This window comes from Castor canadensis, chromosome 8 (assembly GCF_047511655.1).
Source record: "Castor canadensis chromosome 8, mCasCan1.hap1v2, whole genome shotgun sequence".
NCBI classification, from domain to species: Eukaryota; Metazoa; Chordata; class Mammalia; order Rodentia; family Castoridae; genus Castor; species Castor canadensis.
Genome location: NC_133393.1, coordinates 107,542,520 through 107,563,330, shown reverse-complemented (window position 1 = coordinate 107,563,330; position 20,811 = coordinate 107,542,520). Strand labels below are relative to the sequence as shown.

Here is a 20,811-nt window from a genome sequence, read left to right as displayed (position 1 = left end):
TAGATCTGCTTGCAACTACTCAAAAGTACAAGTGTGGGCTGGGGTAGAGCTAGTGGTAGAGAACTTCCCTACATGTCTGAAGCCCTGGGTTTGATTACTAGCACTGCAAAAGAAAAAGGAGAAAAAACCCCAAAAAACTGTTCATGTGAAATTCAAGAATGCTACGGGTTGACTTTTACCTTCAGTAATGTTGACACTATAGGTCACTGCAACAGTATTACATAGTTGTTAGATTCACAGGTTGAAGGGTTGGGCAAACTGGGGTAGAATTCTGGAACCACCATTCACCTTGAGCAATCTCCTTGAGGTATGTGACCTTGAGCAATACCCTTAGTACTTTATTTTCCTGGACTTTAAAAAGGTAATAATAAATGTAATACCTGTTTGGTAGGATTTTGTGAGAATTCAATTTAAAAAAAAAACAACCCACTGCGCATGATGTTTGTCACAAAGCATGTGCTTAGCAACTGTTAGGAGTGACTGACAATGCTGTTGCTATTAATTTGCTACCAAATGAATAAATCTCAGCAAATATGACAATAATGGAGTCTTAATTAAAAATGTTCTTTTACTGTTACTATAATTTACAAATGCATGTAAAAGTAAAGCAATAGCTTTACATGAAGAAATAGTATATACACGATATAAAATAACCCAACCCTAACATCATATTTGAGAGTCTCAAAGAGAGAAAAATCAATAGACTGTAATGCAATAGAATATGAAGCACAACAGAACTATGTATTAGGTTTCTATTGCTATACAATGAATGACCAAAATTTAGTAGCTCAAAACAACACAAGTGATTATGTCAGTTTAAGTGGATTAGGTTTCCAAGTATAGGTTAGCTCGGAACTCTCCTCAGGTCATCAGGCTATAATGTCAGTAGCACCTGAAATCTCATTTGAAGCTTGAGTCCTCTTCTGAGTTCACTGGTTCTTGGTACAACTGTTCCTTATAACTGAAGCTTTTCTTCTAAGACCTGGAACAAGACAAGATGCCCACTTTGGACACTTCCATTCAATATAGTACTGGAAGTCTCAACACTAGTGCTTAGGAAGGAAAAGAAGTAAAAGGCATCCAAAGGCCGGGCACTGACAACTCACACCTGCAATCCTAGCTATCAGGAGGCAGAGAGCAGGAGGATAGGAGTTTGAAACCAGCCCAGGCAAATAGTTCGCGAGACCCTGTCTGTAAAAAACCATCACAAAAAGGGCTGGCGGAGTGGTTCAGGGTGTAAGCCCTAAGTTCAAACTCCAGTACTGCTAAATAAATAAAGGCATCCAAATTGGAAAAGAAGTAAATTCATCAATATTTGTAGATGACATGCTAGTACAGAAAACCCTAAAGAGTCTACCAAAAAACTAATAATCAAATTCAGTAAAGTTATAGGTACAGAGTCAGCACACAATCCTAACAGCACATAATCTCCAAACCACAAGAAAACAAAACTGAAAAATTTCTCATGTGATAAAACTCAGCAGCATTTCTAAACACTAACAACTATAACAGCACCAAAAATTAAAATACTTATAACTAATTTAACCAAGGATAAAACATCAATATACTGAAAAGTTTCAAATATTGATTAAAAAGAAATGGTAGAAGATACAAATAAAATGGAAGGATATTCATCATTCATGGATTAGAAGACTTAATATTATTAAGATGTCCATACTGTCTAGGCTCAATATAATCATTCAATGTTGTGAAAAAGCAACACTTTTCACAGAAGGAATGAAAAAATATTTTTTCTTTTTTCTTTTGCGGTACTGGGGCTTGAATTCAGGGCTTATACTTTGAGCCACTCCACCAGCCCTTTTTTGTGATGGGTGTTTTTGAGATAGGGTCTCATGAACTATTTGCCCATGGCTGGCTTTGAACCACGATCATTCCTGATCTCTGCCTCCAGGACAGCTAGGATTACAGGCGTGAGTCACTGGCACCCAGGAATAGGAAAAAAAACTTAAAATTTGTATGGAATCACAAAAGACCCTGACTTAGGCAAAGCAATCTTGAGCCAAAAGAATAAAGCTAGAGGCTGATACTACCTGATTCAAAATATACTACAATATACTATGTAATCCTTTGGATTTGATGACTTTGAAAAAAGAGACAAAAAAATTATTAAAATGAACTCGCATTTTTGCCAGGGGTTGGCCTTGGACAGTGATCCTCTTACCATGCCCCCACATAGCTGGGATTACAGGCGCAAACTAGTGTACCTGGACTTATATTGACTTTTAAATATCAGCTATATCACATTAAATAACACTACTTTTCCATTGTCACTACTGCAAAAGTCAAATTAATTCTAAGAGTTTACTATTATGATGAGTGGGTATAAACTATTTCAGGTGTTTATTTCTAAAGAAAACTCCTTTGTACTCACATTAATCACTTCAGTTCCTCCATAGTTAATTAGAATTGTTTATTTGTTCTTACATCCCCATATCTGTGACTATTATAGTCACCAATATAAAATGTTGACATGCCCATTTTAATAATTTATTTGTTTACTAAAGAGTTCAGAAATTTTATAACTGATATAAATCAGTGATCAAATACTAAGAAACCTTTTCTTTCAAGGTCATCAAATCCACAGTGGCAAAAGTATCAAGAGGAAAAATCAGAGAATAAAAATTAAAGAATTATTTTCATCACCACTCCCCACCACCAAAAATATATAATAGCACTTGAATAAGTCTGCACATGAAGAAATTTAATTTTATATCTATAACTTACTATTCTTTTATAATATTTTGACTGTTGGGCACAAAAGGATTAGGTAAAGGGAAAATTCAGGAAGGAAATTCTCGGGGTTGTAGGGGAGGCAGGGACAAGGTGGGGGCAGGAGCATGGTTTGGTTAGGAAGGAGAGAGAAAAATAAATGAAAAAGATGACACAGGCACACATAGTCTCAGAACAAAAGAGATTTAAAAATGACACCAATAACCAAGTCATTTTACAGACATTCTGAATACCCCTGAATCAAAGTGGCCCTATCGAAACTTCATAAATATCTAGGTTTTCATTTTTGCTACCAAAAAAGACTTACTGTTCTTTACTATATTTATTAACCTAAGCTGGACTACAGGAGACCTATATTTTAAATTGTATCTTGTTTGGATTTCCTCACTGTACATATCACTATTGTTAAATATATCTGTCAGTCTTTTTAAACTGTGTAAGCCTCTAAAGATGTCCTAATTCTGTTTCCCAAAACATTTTAAAGAAGTTTTGAATGCTAAATACAAAGTAGGTTTATAGCTTTGAGAAACAAGGTATCCATTAGAAATTACATTGAGGATTACCTGTGCCATCCAGACCTGATAATAAGGGATCATCTTGTGGACCAGATGCCCACCACCCCTACTCATCTTCTCACCCTCAGGTTACAGGAAGGTCAATACAGCAAAATCTTGTCTCTGAAGTTCTCTAGTCCATCTGCCTGGTCTTCAGACTGAAAAATAGAATGTTTCATTATTAAGGAGTAACTTATTTAAAGAAAATGGAATGATACTGTAATTTTGAAAGAGAAATAAGGTAATAAAACATATATTAGACATTCAAACCATTCAAGATATAGAAGGTAATGAGAAACTGTACGATCTGTACAGTTGCCTAGAACAATGGATAATGGAGCAGTAAACTCTTGGATATGCGGCTTGCCTATAGGGTGGTTCTTTCCTCCCTCTCATCCCTGGTGAGGCAAGTCAGGCAGTCTAAGCACTGGGAGGCAGAGTGCAGCATAAGTAAGGAAGGAGTTCAGTGATAGGAGACTATTTGATTCACATCCTGTTTCACAAGACAGGGACAGTGGTTGATGATAAGGTAAGGCTTAATTTCTTATATATATAATAAGGATATTTTAATATGGCCAAGAACAAGCCAAAAAGAACATCACATTTACAAATTACTAACTGATACATTTTAAAATCTACTTTCTTTCTTTTTAGTTTGTTTTGGTCATATGAAAATGTCTTCATGTCAATACTGCAAGAATATTCACTGCAGCATTGATTGGATTGACAGTATGTTGGAAACAACTTCAATGTTAAACTAGCTATGTAAATTATGGGCAATCTATACTATGGAATGTTAGAGTACTTTAAAAGAATGAAGTGCTTTGTATTTCCTCAAAGTGCAAGATTGTTCAAGCTCCATTGCTAAATTTTGAAAAAAAATAAGGGAAGTGCACTATCATTTAGGTTAAAAAAGATGTCTAAAATATGTTCGTAAATGCTTTAAACAATTTCTGGAATGATACACAAAAAACTTAAGAGCAATGCCTTAAGAGCAAGAGAAAAAAACTAGGAGATAAGCAGAGAGATTTGTTTTTTAACATATTGCTTTTCTAAAAATTCATATTTTGAATTTTTTATCGTGAGTATATTACTGATTCAAAGAACGATTAATACTTTGACAAAAGTTTCCCCATGTAAAAACAGCAGCCTTAAGTGGTGCTGCCACAATGATTCTGACATTAAAATTACTAACGAAATTACTATGTCCATAGAGTTGGCACTACCATCTGGGATATCTAGAAACATGGAAGCTATTTGTTCATTTATCTGCTCACATATTCATTCAGTCAAAAAGATTTTATTGGGTGCCATATAAAAGAAATGCAAATCAAAACTACACTAATATTTCATCTCACCTCAATTAGAATAAACATGTTCAAGAGCAAAAACAACAACAAATGCTGGCAAGGATGCAGTGAAACAGGAGCCCTTATACACTGTTGGTGGGAATGCAAATTAGCAAAACCATTATGGTTAAGTATTATGGAAAGCAGTATGGAGATTCCTCAAAAAGCTAAATATAGAACTGCCATATGATCCAGTGATAACACTCTTGGGCATACATCCAAAGGAACATAAGTCAGGATACAATAGACACTTGCATACTGACATTTATCACAGCACTGTTCACAATAGCCAAGCTATGGAAACAACTCAGATGCCCTGCAACTTATGAATGGATTAAGAAAATGTGGCATACATATATATATATACATATATATACATATGTATATACATATATGTATATATGTGCATATATATATAAACACAATGGAGTTTTACTCAACCATAAGGAAGAATGATACCAAGTGGTTTGAAGGTAAATGGATGCAATTGGAGGACATCATGTATGTCTTTGTTTTGTTTGTTTTTTTGTAGTACTGGGATTTAAACTAAGGGCTTCAGACTTGTTAGGCAGATGCTCTACTATTTGAGCCATACCTTTATCCCCCATACTGTATACTTCTTATACATTAATGGTAGCAAATCAACAGATAATAAAAAATTCCACTGGTAGCTGAGCACTGGTGGCTCACAGCTGTAAACCTAGCTACTCAGGAAATAGAGATAGGAGGATCACAGTTCAAAACCAGCTCAGCCAAGTAGTTCATGAGACCCTATCTCAAAAATACCCATCACAAAAAAGGGCTGGCGGAGTGGCTGTTGGGTAGGCCCTGAGTTCAACTCCCAGTACTGAAAAAAAAAATTCCACTGAGAGTTTATGTTCTATGGGGGAGGGAGAGGCACTTATGAAACATACAATACATAGGCTATATTGTACATTTAAAGGTGACAACTGTATGAAAAGGAGAGGGACAGGACTGGTGACTTTTGAGTACACATTCCAAAAAGTGGAAGGAATGAACAAAGTGGTTATTTGCCAGAGACAGAGCACTTTGGGGAACAGTGCTCTAAGAGGAAGGAAGAGGCAGTGCAAACGTCCTGAGCTGGTAGTGTATCTGGCACGATCAAGCAGCAACCAGGAGGATGGAGGAGCTGCAGTAGAGTGAACAGAGATGAGTAACTGAAGTTAAGAGAGGTAACAGAGGACTAGACCATAGACGGCCTTATAGGAGTTTGCTTTTCTGAATAACATGGAAAGCCAGTGGAAGGTTTTGAGTTAGGGAATCAGACTTAGTTTCTAGCCGGACCAGTCAGATTTGTCTGTTTAGACTAGACTGTAGGAGGACAAGTGAGGAAGCAGAGTTTGTGAGCGTGGGAGGTGGTTACAACAACCGAGCCAGGTTAGAGATGATCATAAACCTCACTAGATTTGACAGAATTAGAAAGGCTGAGAAGGAATTAGAACTATGCATGATTTTTAAAATTAAGTAAGGTTTCCTTACAAATTGTACATGTTATATGAGAAAAGGAAAAATCAAGAATGATTTAAGTTTCTGGGTTGAGAAATTGGAAGGACAAGGCTATCATTTATAATGATAAAGTACACTAGAGGCAGAAAAGTTATGAGCGTTGAGAGTCAGGAGTCAAGTTCCTGATCTGTCATGCTGGAGAAGCTTATTACATGTCCAAGTGGTGATGTCAACAAGGTAGTTGGATATAAAGGGCTCAAGTTCATGGGAGAAGTTCTAACTGAAATATCAATTTGGGAGCTGTCAGTATATAGGCAAATCATTAGTTGATGAGCCCACCAAGGGAGAGGGCATAACCAGAAAGAATCCAAAGTCCTAATCCGAGGTAACCCATGTTACCAGAGCAAAGAGAAGAGAAGCAGCAAGGAGACAAGAATACTAACAGTTCTCTCCTAAACAGTATGCATGGGTGTATGCACATTTTTTTGATAAGTAATTGAGCCATATGCTTATGAGTTACATTCTTTCCTCTGTATATATTACTCTTCAATTTGTATCCCCCTCTAGTCCTTAGCTTTCTTGTTATTTCTCCCTGGAATATAAACAAATTAACCTCTTCACCAAATTTTTTTCAGGTTTGCAGTTTCCTTCTCTTCAATATTTAATCTTCTCCCAAACACATGGCATATGCTCACAGCATTAAAGCATACTGAAATGTTTTAAATAAAATTGACTCTGAGACCCTCACTATTCAAAGAAGCATGAAATTTAATCTCAGTCTTGCTAATGGAAGTGGAACACGCACAAGAGTCCTGGGATGGAATTGGGATTAGGGTCCTCTATTCTTAACTCATTGTCCAAGTCCATGTAGTCCATTCTCCTGAAGAGCTAAGGAATCTTTTTCCAAACCTTGTAAGCCACAGAACTCAGACCAGACAGCAATCACATTCAAAATCTTGGGCCTTATGTAGGAACATAGAGTCCTCCCCAACAATTGTAGATATGTGCCCCACCTCCACTTTCCCTAGTCACAGAAGCTCCCATTCTTTTCCCAACTCCCTACTGTTGTTTCCTCCAACATTCCATGTCTCATTTCTCTTTCCTCTCATTTGCCAAACCTTCCCCTTCCAAAAGAAAACTAGGTGACATGTTTGACTTCAGGGTTGGTGGTAATGCCTGTGCTTAGACATGAAACACCTGAGGAAGAAAAACTCAGATTCAGAACACAAAGATTTGGCTAACTTTGAAGGACAAAGGTAACAATACCTACCTCTGTTTTTGAGGTATTTTAGTCTACATGTTTGTGCTCCCCTGGGAGAATCGGCCATCTTGGGTGTTGGATAAAGAGCCAATGTCAAGCCTTTGTTTATAGCACATCTAGCAAGTTTGTGGGAACAGAAGTTATGAGTCCTAGGATGAAGTGACCCAGATACCAGCCCCATTTTCTGTTATCCTCCAAGTAACTTCTGGAAATTCTTCCTTTAAAAGAATCCACCTTAGCAAATTCTCTTATCAATTTTAAGCTTTTTTCTTGCTAGATTCTCTTGGTGACATCAGTGTATAATTATCTTAACCATAGAAAAGAAAGTTTTATTTTTCTCTAACTTCCATTATTCATTGTCATCTTTCTTTTTCACTTTATTGTTTTTGGCGGTACTAGAGTTTGAACTCAGGGTAAATGCTCTACCACTTGTCATGCTCTCAGCTCCTTTTGCTTTTAGTTATGTTGCATATAGTGTATCATGCTATTTCCAAGGCTAGCCATGGACTGCAATCCTATCTCTATCTCTCAAGTAGGTAGGAATAAAGACATGTACCACCACACCCAGCTTTGAAATAGGATTTCCCTAACTTTTTGTCTGGGTTGGCCTTGAACAGCAATCTTCCTATCTCCACCTCTCAAGTAGCTGGGATCACAGTGTGAACCACTTGGTCTATTTTTCATTTTGTTTTTGAAAATCTCTAAGTCAATGTTATACAATAATGCTACATAATAATGGTAGTAATTTAGAATCTGATTTCAGATGAGATTGTTTTAATCTTTCACTAGTTAAGATACTATTTGTTAATGGTTTCTGATAACTAGTCTTTATAGCTTCACTGCCTTAATTTACTAATAAATTATGCTAATTTCAAGTCATCCTAGGATTCTCAACATGCAGGATAAAATGTTTTTCTCAAGGTACATTTCATCACCTCCCTTTCCCTGTTAGAAAAGTCCAGGCAATGGGAATTACACGAAAAATCTGTGAGTGGACAATTAATCTTACAGCCATTCATGAATAAACATGTTTAAAAAATATTTTTGAGTACTTACCTACACCATACTCTATGTTGTGTGTGTTAACTTTCTTAACAATTTTTTGGGCCTGGTACACATTACCTTCATTTTACTGATGAGGAAATAGATATGGGGACACTAATCATTAGCCTAAATTCTACTCACAAGAAGAAGAATCAGATTTGAATCCACATTTAGGTCCAGAAACTTTGACAACTGTATTGTTTTTTATTAAAGCATAAGACTATAAAAAGCTCCAAGATGGCAGATAAATTTCATGTGCTTGTATTTATTGTCTCAAAATTCTACCAAAATGCCAAGCTTGGTAACACACAACTATAATCCCAGTATTTGGGATGTAAAGGCAAGAGGATCCTGAGTTTTAGGCTAGTTTGCTACAGAGTGGGTTCAATGGCAGCCTGAGCTACACAGCCAGTTCCTGTCTCAGAAAACTAAGCTCTGAGGATGTACCTTGGTGGTTAAGCACATGTAAGGCACTGGGTTCAATCTTCAGATTAAAAAAATAAAAATCTGAATTAGCAGTAAACATTTATATAAGAAATAGATCAAGATCAAGATCAATATGAAAAGTGAGAAAGAAGGTCCAAGTATTTCAAAATTTTCTCTAAGAGAAAACGGGGCATCAAAGTGGAGGATGCCACAAATAAGAAAAGGTAGATTACTTTTGGTCTCGTCAAGGCCCAGAAAAAATTCCAGGCTGTGTCATTAATATGGAAAACAGTGCTCAGTTATTGGCAGTATTGTTAAAACACAAAGGGTTAGGAACAGTTGGGCCAGCTGGCTCTTCCCACACCCTCCCCCCTCAGTAACCATTAGCAATGGCATGGAGAACATGTGAGGAACAGCAGTTATCTGCATCAGCATTAACATAAAAGGTGCTTTTAAAAGTTTTTGACTGTATTACATGCTTGGGAATAGGGTTCAAGCTCTAAACACAGGAGTTAGGGCTCGTCGTCACTTGTCAGAAGGACATCTTCCTGAAGTCCTTGACTTAACTTACAAGATGAATCACAGCCAGCCAAATAAAAAGAAAGCAGGGCTTTCTAGGCAAAAGGCATACCTTGAACTTGAGTAAAGGTATGAAGGCAAAAAGCAGCATAGTATCCATCATAGTAGCAATCATTTTATGGTTGCTAGACGACAAAGGTTAATCCTAAGTGTAACAGATGTTAAGTCTGAACAGGTAGACAGAAACTGGATCTGGAGCTTGCATTTATCCTGTGGGCAAAAGGGAGCCATTGAAGGATGCAGTACAAAGATGTGAAATGATCAGAACCATTGTTTTCACAGTTGTTTAGAAGGCCTTAGGAATAAAAGCTTTCTGGGTGACATTGGGAGGCAACATTAAGATCTGGAACTCTTTAGGAATGAGAGTTACTGGGTTCCACAATGTACTGAAAATATGACCTCTGGACAGGGCCCAGCAATCTAGTTTAACAAGAGGACTGTGATATATACTCATTTGAAAACCACTCTTCCAAGAAATCTTTAACAGATTTTATATCATCCATGAATTGCAAATTTCCTGTGGAGCAGAATTTTATGATGCTTCCTTATTTCAGTCTTGTCATCATAACCAGCAAGCTTCTTGGTATCTTGTATTGCCTTTTACCTGTCTGTTGCCTTGGCAGCACCTAACTAAGTGCATAATAAATTAACTTGCTGAATGAATGAAGAGAGAAACAGCAATTAAGGGGCATTTGCAGCAGTACAGTCGATAATGAGGAAATGAGGTCTTGAATCTGAATAGTAGTGGAAATGAGCATAAAAGATATTTGGGAAACAAACTGGGCAGAATGCTGAGTTAACAATTACATAGCATTTAGTATGTGCCAGGTAGTTTTAAGTGACTTACAAGTATTACTATTTGATCCTCAAAATAACCCTATAAGGTACCTTATTACCTCTGCTCGCCCTATATTGTAGACAAGGAAAATTAGGTTGCATAACTTACCTAAGTCTGTACAAAATTCAAACCCATGTAATGTCTGGCAGCAGAATCCCTATTTTTGTTCTACCTCGAAATTCATGCTAAGCAAGGCTCTCAGACTTCCAGGTTCAGTAGAGAGGTAAATGGAGTGCCATTAGCAAAGGAATAAAGACAGGATGAACTATGAAAGAGGATGAATGAGTTCAGCTTTAGATAATCTGTTTGAGGTGCAACATATCTAAATGAGGTATCCAGCAGGTGACTCGATATTAGTCTGAAACACAGGGGCATGGACTGACTATATAGATTAAGAAACCAATATGCAAACCGTAAGAATAGATGGGATGACTCAGAAAGGATTACATGTAATGAGAAGGTATGTGGACTGAAGGACCTTATAGGTAAGTAGTGTCCTAGAAACCAAAGTAGCTTCAAGAAGGGAGTGACCAACAGTATAAGTAACAGAAACAAGAAAAAAAAACTTAAATGTTATGCTTTAGCATCCGAGTTCACTGAAATTATTTTGCTATGATCAATAACATAGGGATGAAAGCCAGAGTAGAATAGATTGAGAACTGAAGGCAAGAAATTAGGAAAGCAACAATCTCTTCAGACAGATGGTATCTTAAGGAAGATACATTTACAAATTTTAAGAATCTTTTAGATGAGACTTTAGCATCTTTTTCAAAGTACAGCAGTAGAATCAGTAGAGGTATGTGGGAAAGATTGGAGATCAATTAACTGAAACCTGGTACTGGAGGGAACTAGGCTGTGGGGGAAGGATGGTCTTGGGCTAAGGGTAACAGTACAACCTCCGTGAAGAGGACAGAAGGTTGGGAATGGACATGAGTCTAATGGTTGCCGAGTATGGGGGTAGGGATTAAATGGAAACACTTAAAGAAAAGGAAATTATAGAAAATGGGAGTATATGTAACCCAATAAAAGGATATGTAATTGTACCAAAATTACATATCAAAACATTTACAAAATCAGCCAGAGAGCATGGAGGAACAGAGAGAAAATTGTGGGAAATACAGACTACAGGACTGTATGAAGCTAAAAAATCAGTTTTAGAGTGATTGACAGAATTTGATTGATAGGTTGTAGTTAGAGGAAGATATTGGAGTTTAAGTTCAAACAACTCTGGATAAAAATTAGAGCATGCAAAATGAAACAGTAGGTGCAAGGTTTCAGTTAAGACAGGAGAAATAACTTTGATATCTACTGCATAGCAATGGTGACTAGAGTTAATAGTAATGTATACTGAAAAATGCCGAAAGTAGATCTCAAATCTTCTCAACACACAAGTATTGAGGTAATGGATGTTAATTAGCTTGACTTAATCATTTCACACTGTATGTATGTATGTCACTGTGCTGCATAAATACTGTAATTTGTCAATTTACAAGACTAAAATCAGAGAAAGTTAAAACAGTGGAGATAAAACTGATCAAAACAAGACTCACAGAGTTGGAATGTTAAGTGAGGGTATCTAAGAACATGTCAGAAAACATCTAAATTACTAGTGCTTTTACAGAGACTTCTGTTTTCATTTGGAAAAATATTTGAAATGTGACAATGAAAAAAATACATTTGAGATGTGTTTGAGGTAGACAATGCATTTCCCACAACCCTAAGTGCTACTGCTTAAAAAGAGAGTGAAAACAGTAGGGTTGGTTGTAGACCACAGTGAGGAAATGCTAAGGGAGACAGGATAGGAGTCTGAGCATAAAAGATCCGACAGGGTGATTGAAAAGAATTTTTAAGAATAGGAACGTGGAATTTTGTGGTGGAGTGTACATTTGACCTAACCATTTTCCCATGCTTCTCCAGCTCAACCCTAAACTCACTATTCTCACCAATCTTGAGAATGAGTATTTAGCTGTTATTTAGCAAGACTGCTTATCCATCAAAATGTCAGAAGTGGTGCCATTTCAAATGAAAGCACTGAGTCAGATATGATTCACTACTCACTTTCCCTCTGCCACAGCAAACACCAATGTTCTGAATGGTGTCTTGGTCATCCTGGGTTCCAGGAGAGATGGAAAGCAGATTCCTTTCCCCACTCCCCATTCTACCAACACTGGACATAAAAGAATAAATCACCTTGTTCTAGCCCACCTATTTAAGGAACTCCATATTGCAGCATATTTTATATATTTCCAAAACTATATTGGTTCAGTTTACCACTCCTTCATCTGTTATTACCTCAATAATGTCCTCACTCATTAGCAATGCCTTACCTTCCTTCCTTCCAACTCATTCTATAAACTACAGCTAAGCTTTCAAAAATACGTATCCTCACGTCACTGCCTGGCTTTTAAGCCTATTTTGTGACTTGCTGGTGCTCTTGCAATCAAATTCAAACTGTTTGCAAGGTCCCCAATCTTCTGTCCTTTCCAGCCTCTCACTACTCTCCCACTTACATTCTAAACTGCAGCAAAACTGAGCTCCTGAACACACCATAGTCTTGCCTTTATGCTTCTAGAAACTTAGGGGTCTTGTTTTTGGTGGAATTGGGGTTTGAACTCAGGACTTCAAGCTTGCAAAGCAGGCACTTTACCAGTTGAGCCACACCTTTGCCTCTATGCTTCTGTCAATACTGTTCTCAAGACAAGGAATATTATTTCCCTAACTTAGATCTGTGCAGACTCCCACACCAGAACCTTTGTGCCATAAAACACACCAGACCCTGTATTTCTCTATTATGCTAATTAACAGCAATTATGTAGTGTATCTTCCCCACAGACATGTCAAGTGCATACTACTAAAGAGAAAGAGGTATCAAGGGAAGGGAAAAATATAATTTTCTGTGTCTTTGGTGATCCATATACAGGAATAGAAGCATGGTAATGTATTTTTACAGGTTCTGTCAGATTTTTTGTGTCTTAACATATAGAGTGCTGGTAAGAATGATGGCGGCATGCATATCAGCAGTGGTGCTCTCATTTTGGCAGCCACACATGCTCTTCTGACTCCCAGGCTGTATGTAGAGGAAAACTGATGCTGGAACAAATTTCTAAATTTATCTTTTAAATGTAGATTTTAAGACTATGAATATCAATTTTCAGCTATAGGGGAAAAACCTATAAATATGTGGTAAACTGTACAAAGTTTTCAAATTTGGTCAACATTCTGTATTTAAATTCCTGGCCAATTTAGCCCTATTAATATTTTGCTAATATTATGTAAAGGGAAATTAATTTATCCTTGTTTATGCTACTTCACTCAAGTGGAAATGACATGGCTCAGAAACTTGGAAGATTACTCATTTAATGGTCTTGTTTCAAATAGGTCATTTGTTAGCAATTTTTCTGCCATTTGCAGACTTTAAAATCTTCAAATAGGCTTTGGAGTCATACAAAATACCATTATTTGGCATCAAGTAAACAGAAAACTGCCACTACTGGTAAACAAGTCTTTAGTTCAAGAAAACAAAGTAACAAACTGTTCTCAGGAAGAGAAAGTAACTAGTAACGCTGAAAATCCATCTACCTGAGCTTTTTTAGAATTCGAGTGCTTTGGTTGCTCATGGCTACTGCTCCTGAACTTGTATGCAGCTTTTTGGCTTCGATGCACTTAAATTGCCTCAGCTCACAGTTTACACTAGTGACCCCTTTAAAATAATTTCTATTAAAAGAGCACAAAGCCACTTTATAGCCGGAGGAATAAATTAAGGAATTTAGTAAAATCCATACATTTAAAAATCATTAGAGGACATACGTGAAGTAGAAACCTATTTCACTAAATCATGACCATTTTAATTAATTAGTAGAATAGGTTAATTTGAAGCAGTGCTTAGGTATAATTAGGAAAATTTTTTTTAAAAATAGGAATACCTGAAAATTTCTTGCCTGTGTAAACACAAGACCTGCTTATCTTCTCCAAAGAAATACCTAACTAGAATCTCAGGTGGACATAGCTGCTAGAAACAAAAATTCTTTCTCGAAATGATTCTCAAACATGGCAATATCTGTCTCCCTTCACCTGGGGGCACAGAGCAATGTCTAGAGACAATGTCGGTTGTTATAACTAGACAGGGCTAGTACTTACTGGTATCTAGTGGATAGAAGACAAAACACTCCTAAAAATATGTACAAAGTCTAAAATGTTAATAGTCTCAAGGTCTAAAATTCTGATCCAAAATAATTAATTTTTCTACTGAAGTATAAATTCTGGAAGAAAACATGGATTTTTATTTCTAGAATAAAGCCAGAAGCTCATTTCCAGATCTCCTGGGAACATCTAATTTAGGATTGCAAGCAAACACACACCTTTTGAAAATGCTACACTAGGATTACACATAAACTAGCGTTATACATGCTTAGCTGCCCCTACCTAAGCAAGCAGTTTTTATCATGTTTACAAGTGAAATGTCTGTAAAATAATTATGAGGAGGAATAGAATCATTACAGACTATCAAAACATGGAGCTATTATGGTATCATACAAAGCATAATTCTTTAGTCTCTTTTTAATAAGCATTCTAGAATAAAATCATTCCATGTTCATCTACTGTTAATAACATTGGCTAAATACACTAATTCCAATACTCCCTAATCTGTAAAGAATTTCATTTAAAAAAATGTGGGTTTTTTCCTTTCTACTTAAAACCTCAGCAAAACAAGCTTCCCAATCATCCCACATAATCATCTCAAAGCAGGATTTAAAGGTATGAAAGCCAGGATACTAATGCTCCAAGACAGAGCTTCACCTACTAAAATCATTCTGAAACCTGACACACTGATATTACAGGACTCAACAAAATACAATCATATGCATTACCTACTTGGTACTTTTAATTAAAATTGGCTTTTTAAATGTCCTACAAAATCAAACCTCTTTGTAGATTTAAAGCTAGCACTCTAAATTATGGAGAGCAAAAACATGTTGCTGAAAGCTCTTCACAAAATCTTTTCCAGGTATTAATATGAAAACAAGCTAGTTACTGTATTAGGAAGGAAAAATATGTGATTTCATTTTGCTTTTTTCATAAGAAAACAGCTTTATATGGTGAGCTTTTCATAGCTGGTAGTCAAATACTTCTATTATGTTCTATTTTTGCAATCAAAAGTATAAAGAAATTTTAGTTAACTGGAATATTCAGTTAAAACAAGAATAACTTTTTTCTAAACAGTAAATGACCTATTACTATAACTGCAAGTTTTCTATTGAATAGAAAATCAAACAAGATTTCAAAAAATGTATGAATTTGTGGTGGCAGTGGTTTGAAAATTTGATTCAATTTAAAAGAGCTAGAATTTAAAAATTTTGCTGAAATTTAGTATCTAAATATCCAAATATTGACAATTTTAATAATTTAATTTTCAGTTAATCTTTTTGTTTGTTTTGAGACAGGGTCATACTTACTCTGTAGCCCAGGCTGGCCTCAAATTCAAGGTCCTCTTGCCTTGGTCTCCCAAGAATTTTCAGTACAATTAGAATGGGCAGAAAATGCTACTTTAATTAAGAAGCATTGCTATATACTTTGTCATATGACTAAATACAAATTAAAAGGCTCATTAACAAGTTAACTGAATTCTTCAATGACTGAAGATTTTGTATACTTCACCAGTTTGAACTTCAATCAAAAGTATTTGTAATTGTACGGCTGGTACTGAGCCAGATATAAAAATGTCAGGACATCCCCTAGAACTGGTTAATTAGACATGTCCTGTGTTTCTTTGTTCACCAGGGAATATGTAAGGAAAAAAGTAACTTGGTTGTTTGAGTATAATTAAAAATCGCTTAAATACAAACATTTAATGAAGTCATCATATTCCAACTTTTCAAGATTTTAATTGCTAATATTTAAGCATTTTTCAGATATCATTAAAAATAATACATGACCATCACCGGGTACCAGTGGCTTATACCTATAATCCTAGCTACTCAAAAGAGCCCTTATCTTGAAAATATCCAACACAACAGAGGGCTTAGCAGAGAGGCTCAAGTTGGTAGAGTGCCTTCCTAAGAAGCATAAGACAGAGTTCAAACCCCAGTACTGCCAAAAAAAGGAGACATGACCAAAATATTAAACATTATCATTTAGTTCTACTGATTTTATACATAACTTTTAATGTTAGGCTCTACAATATCAAATTTCCTTTCCTTTCTGTTTAGTTTCATAACATAAAGTCAAAACTCAACCCCATACCAAGCTTCAAAAAAAAATCAGGTAAGTGATGGGGTGTAGCTCAAGTGTAGATGTACTATCTACCACCAAAAAAAAAAATTTCATATAGATTAAACTAATGCAAATGTCTGCATGCAAATCAGCAAACAGCTTGTTCTCATACTGCTAACTTTTCGGAACCCTCATGTGGAGAGCTGCTAAGCAGAACATCCTAATATTTTCAATAAGTAGCACAAGTGGTAGAGTATGTCTAGACTTCACATCTTACTACCTCCATTCCAGTATCTGAATCACATCACCATGAAATGTGGAGTTAATCAGTATAACTCAGCATTTAAATTCTGATCATCCTTCTCCGTTACTGTGTTGTGTGTGTTTGTAGATTAACACTAAACCATAAAAGCAGGATCTATTTTCTTCAGTAGTACAAGAATTTGTTAGAAAAATGAGCTGGCTTGTAAGACTTAAAAAAAAACCCACAACATAACATGCATCTAGGAAGTTACAAACAAAGGAAAAATATAATACAAATATTTGAATTTAACTTTAAGCAGTTAACTAAGAGATTTCAAAAAACATATGCATGTCAGTCTCCTATTCAGTCCTAGAGCCTGCAGTATTGTAATTTATTGTGAAATCATGTAACCAAAAAAAATTAAATAGATCCATAACATGTATACTACAGTAATGCATAGTACATAATACACTAACATCTCAAAATAAATTCCTATTACAACCTTATGCAAATTATGGTATAAGCTATCACCTGCCATTTGAAATGGCACTCACTTCATGTATGCTTCCATGTCAATGTACTGATCAAAATCCTTACTAGTAGCAATGCCTTCTGCATTATCATCTTCATATTCAAAACCAAGCTGTTAATCTAGTAAGCACAGTCTGTTATCAATTAAAACCATTGCATATTTGAATGTTAAAGCAGGTAAGTAATATAGCAGGAAAAATAATTCACAGTTTCAAAAATAAAGGGTACAATTTTCAAACATCTGACTGAAACTGGTCAATTTAACAACTGCCTCTTTCAATACATGTAAACTATGTTTGCACAGCATAATGAGATGTCCTTTATTTCAGAAGTTAGTTCTTACTGTTACAGGAGCACCACAAATTTGAAGGAAGAGGCTACAGTATGAAATGAGCTCACTGAAAAAATATGTTAAATAAAATTTCAACTACACCAAAGGTACTGCAAAAAGCTGTCCCCCGCCGAGCACAGATCTCTTTACCAGGAAAAAGCAGTTAACACTAACCAAATATAATGTAAGTAAGCTCTACGAGAGATGAGAAAAAATCTTAACTACAAGAAAATATTATCAGCTAACAAACCTGTGATAGCCAGCTTCAGAAATTTCCTAGAAACAAAATTAAAAAGCATACATAGTATTTGTATCCTTTGATAAGGAAGGTAGACATCCAATAGGAATGAAATAATCATCTGGCTTTAAGAACTTCTATGTGGAAACACACGCACACAAATGGGTAACTGAGAAAAACTGAGTATTTAAATATTCAAATTTTAAATGTGTAAGAAAATTTATAATAGAAAAAAAGTGGCAAATTGTTACTGTGACTTGATTTGCTGAAAACATCTGCAAATTCACACGAGCATTAAGAAAATCAGTTTCAAAAATTTACTCCTCTCTCCAGATAGGTGTTTTCTGTGCAAAAATAAATATCTGAAAATTGCACTAATACTTATTTTAACTTTTGTATTATGAACAATCTGCACATGCTGTTTTACAGACAATACATATTTGTAAACTTGCTCATGCAAAATTAGTGTGCGCAACAGGGCTATTGTTAGTCCATATACTTAAAAAATGATACCTTATTATTCTTTTAAAACTACCAACCCCTCTGAAATAGAACAAATCTTATATGGATAGTCTCGTCTGCCAGCTAAAAATCAACCAAAGTTGTTGAAACAAAAAAAAACATGGTTTTTGTCTTGCAGAATTTTTGAGTTTTAAATGAGAAAATTTATAAAACAAAGAAATTCATGGTCACAAAATTTTAACATTTTAATCCTAAACATTACAAGGTAAATAGATACTGCACCCTATTGCCACATTCCATAAACCAAACATTTAGTTTCATTTTAAATGTTGCCCTAACCACTAAAACATTAGTGGTTTTACAACCTCTGGATTATGGAAATATGTATTTCTGAAATAAATGCTACAAAAACAATGGAAGAAAGCTGAACTGTCTCAGAAAAGAAAAATAAGTGGAACATTTTGAAGCTTTTAGACACTTCTCTTTCCACGTCTTATGATTAACTTGTCAATTCAGTGCATTGTATGGTCAAATGTAATGGTCCCCATGTTGAACAAACATCTAACTAGTGTCCATTGATTCCAAATTAGTGGATGATGAATCTTTTTGGATACTTTCAAAGATGGCCGCCAGCTCAGGGTTAGAACTGATCTGCGACTGGAATTCACTCATCAGTGGACTCTTTTCTGCTTCTGGAATGGTTAGCAGTGCTGCTACTGCTCTCATGGCAGATCGCTTTAATTCATCTTGCTTTTCAAACTCCTGCTTTACTGAGTTTGCCTTTACCTGTAATACAGAGTAAACGGAGATTACATGCTATAAAGACAGCTCTGTTATTTAAAAAATTTAAGCAGACAGGAATATTTGGTAAATAAAAACACAAAGTCAACTGTTTTGTAGATCCAAAAGGCACACTACCGTCTAAACACAGTTTTAAACGTCTTTTCAAAGCAACGGCTTTTTTATTATTATTAACACTTTTATTAGTATGCATTGAGGAGTTCCATTGTGACATAGTCATAAATGTTTACAATGTACCTTGGAGAGATTTACCCCCTACATTACCTTTTAAGGGAACATTTTACACAAAGCCCTATAAAGACAAAATTTGGACTCACAAGGTTGAAACAAAGAGATTGGGACTCAAAGGTCTTATCTGCTTAGCAAGTCCTACTTTGGTCCCCTCATCAAGAAACTATGCCTGTAGCTACCCTTCTATTCACTATTCTTCAAACACCACAAAAATCATATCCCTGGTGCCTTTATTCATGTAATTACTTTGATTTAAAAAGCCTTATTTAAGTTTCTTGGTCTGAAATAAAATTCTGATTTTCTGAGACACATTTTAAATGTCACCACTCTCATATGTCACCACCCTTCCTATGCTTCTCTGCATAACCAGAATTAAATACTTCCTTTTTTATGGTCCTATCACATCTTACATCTTATTCCACATTAGTACTTCAAAACACTCATAATACTGTTATAGCAAAAACAAAAGCTTTCAAGAATAGCACTAACAGTGCTAAGTTTTATAAAGTATTTGTATTCAACAGGTAAACTTTTTAAACCAAATGCTACATATGATGCTAGCATAATTATTTTTATTGTCATATTAATTGTGCAAAGTAGTCATTCATTTTCATTTAACACTTTGGTATCTCCCCCCTTGTACCAATATATCCTTAACAGTCCCCCCTTTACTTTCAAGTTTCCTCTTTTTGTTCCCCCAAATTCTACATGTGAGATAAAACATGCTATACTTGTCTTTCCTAGTCTAGCTTATTTCACTTAACGGGACGATCTCCAGTTCCATCCATTTTCCTGCAAATGACATGTCATTCTTTTTTATGGCCGAGTAAAACTTCATTGTGTACATATACCACGTTCTCTTTACCCATTCATCCATTGATAGGCACTTATGCTGATTTCATAATTTGGCTATTGTGCACAGTGCCACAATAAACATAGGTATACAGGTATTACTATTATAAACTGACTTTTAATCTTTGGGATACACACCTAGAAGTATAGATGGATCATATGGTAGATCTACTTCTTTTTCTTTTTAACCACAGTGGGAGTTGAAATCAGGATCTTGAATTTGCTAGGCAACCACTTGAGCCACTCCGGCAGCCCTTTTTTGCCTAGGTTATTTTGCCTATCTATCTCAAAAATCTATCAGTCTTGGCTGGTCTGGACTGAGACTCTTCTATTTATGATTCCCCACATAGATGGGAATGACAGGCATGCATCACCATGCTCAGCCATTCAATGGTTGAGTTGGGGGGTCTCGTAAACTTTTTGCCCAGGTTGGCCTCAAACTGAATCCCCCCAATCCCCACCTCTCAAGTATAGCTAGGATTACAGCTTGAGCCACTGCACCTGGTTAAGGGTTCTATTTTTAATTTTTTGAGAAACCTCCATGCCAATTTCCATTTTTTCCAATCATCTTAACAGCATTCATTTTTGTTTTCTTTTACTTTTCAGTACTGGGGATTGAACTTAGGGTCTTAAGTTTCTGAG

General features: G+C 35.7%; 1 protein-coding gene across 1 annotated transcript in view; it reads right to left on the bottom strand.

The window, feature by feature from the left end:
• Positions 1-545: 545 nt before the first annotated feature.
• Positions 546-20,811, bottom strand: part of Cand1 (cullin associated and neddylation dissociated 1) — a 57,745-nt gene continuing 37,479 nt past the window's right edge. The window contains exons 15-17 of the mRNA XM_074083857.1: positions 3,673-19,071; positions 3,315-3,463; positions 546-982 (exon numbers count right to left, since the gene is read on the bottom strand). Coding sequence (XP_073939958.1) covers positions 18,847-19,071 — 225 coding nt within the window. The 3' untranslated portion in view covers positions 546-982; positions 3,315-3,463; positions 3,673-18,846. The remainder of the gene's footprint in view (positions 983-3,314; positions 3,464-3,672; positions 19,072-20,811) is intronic.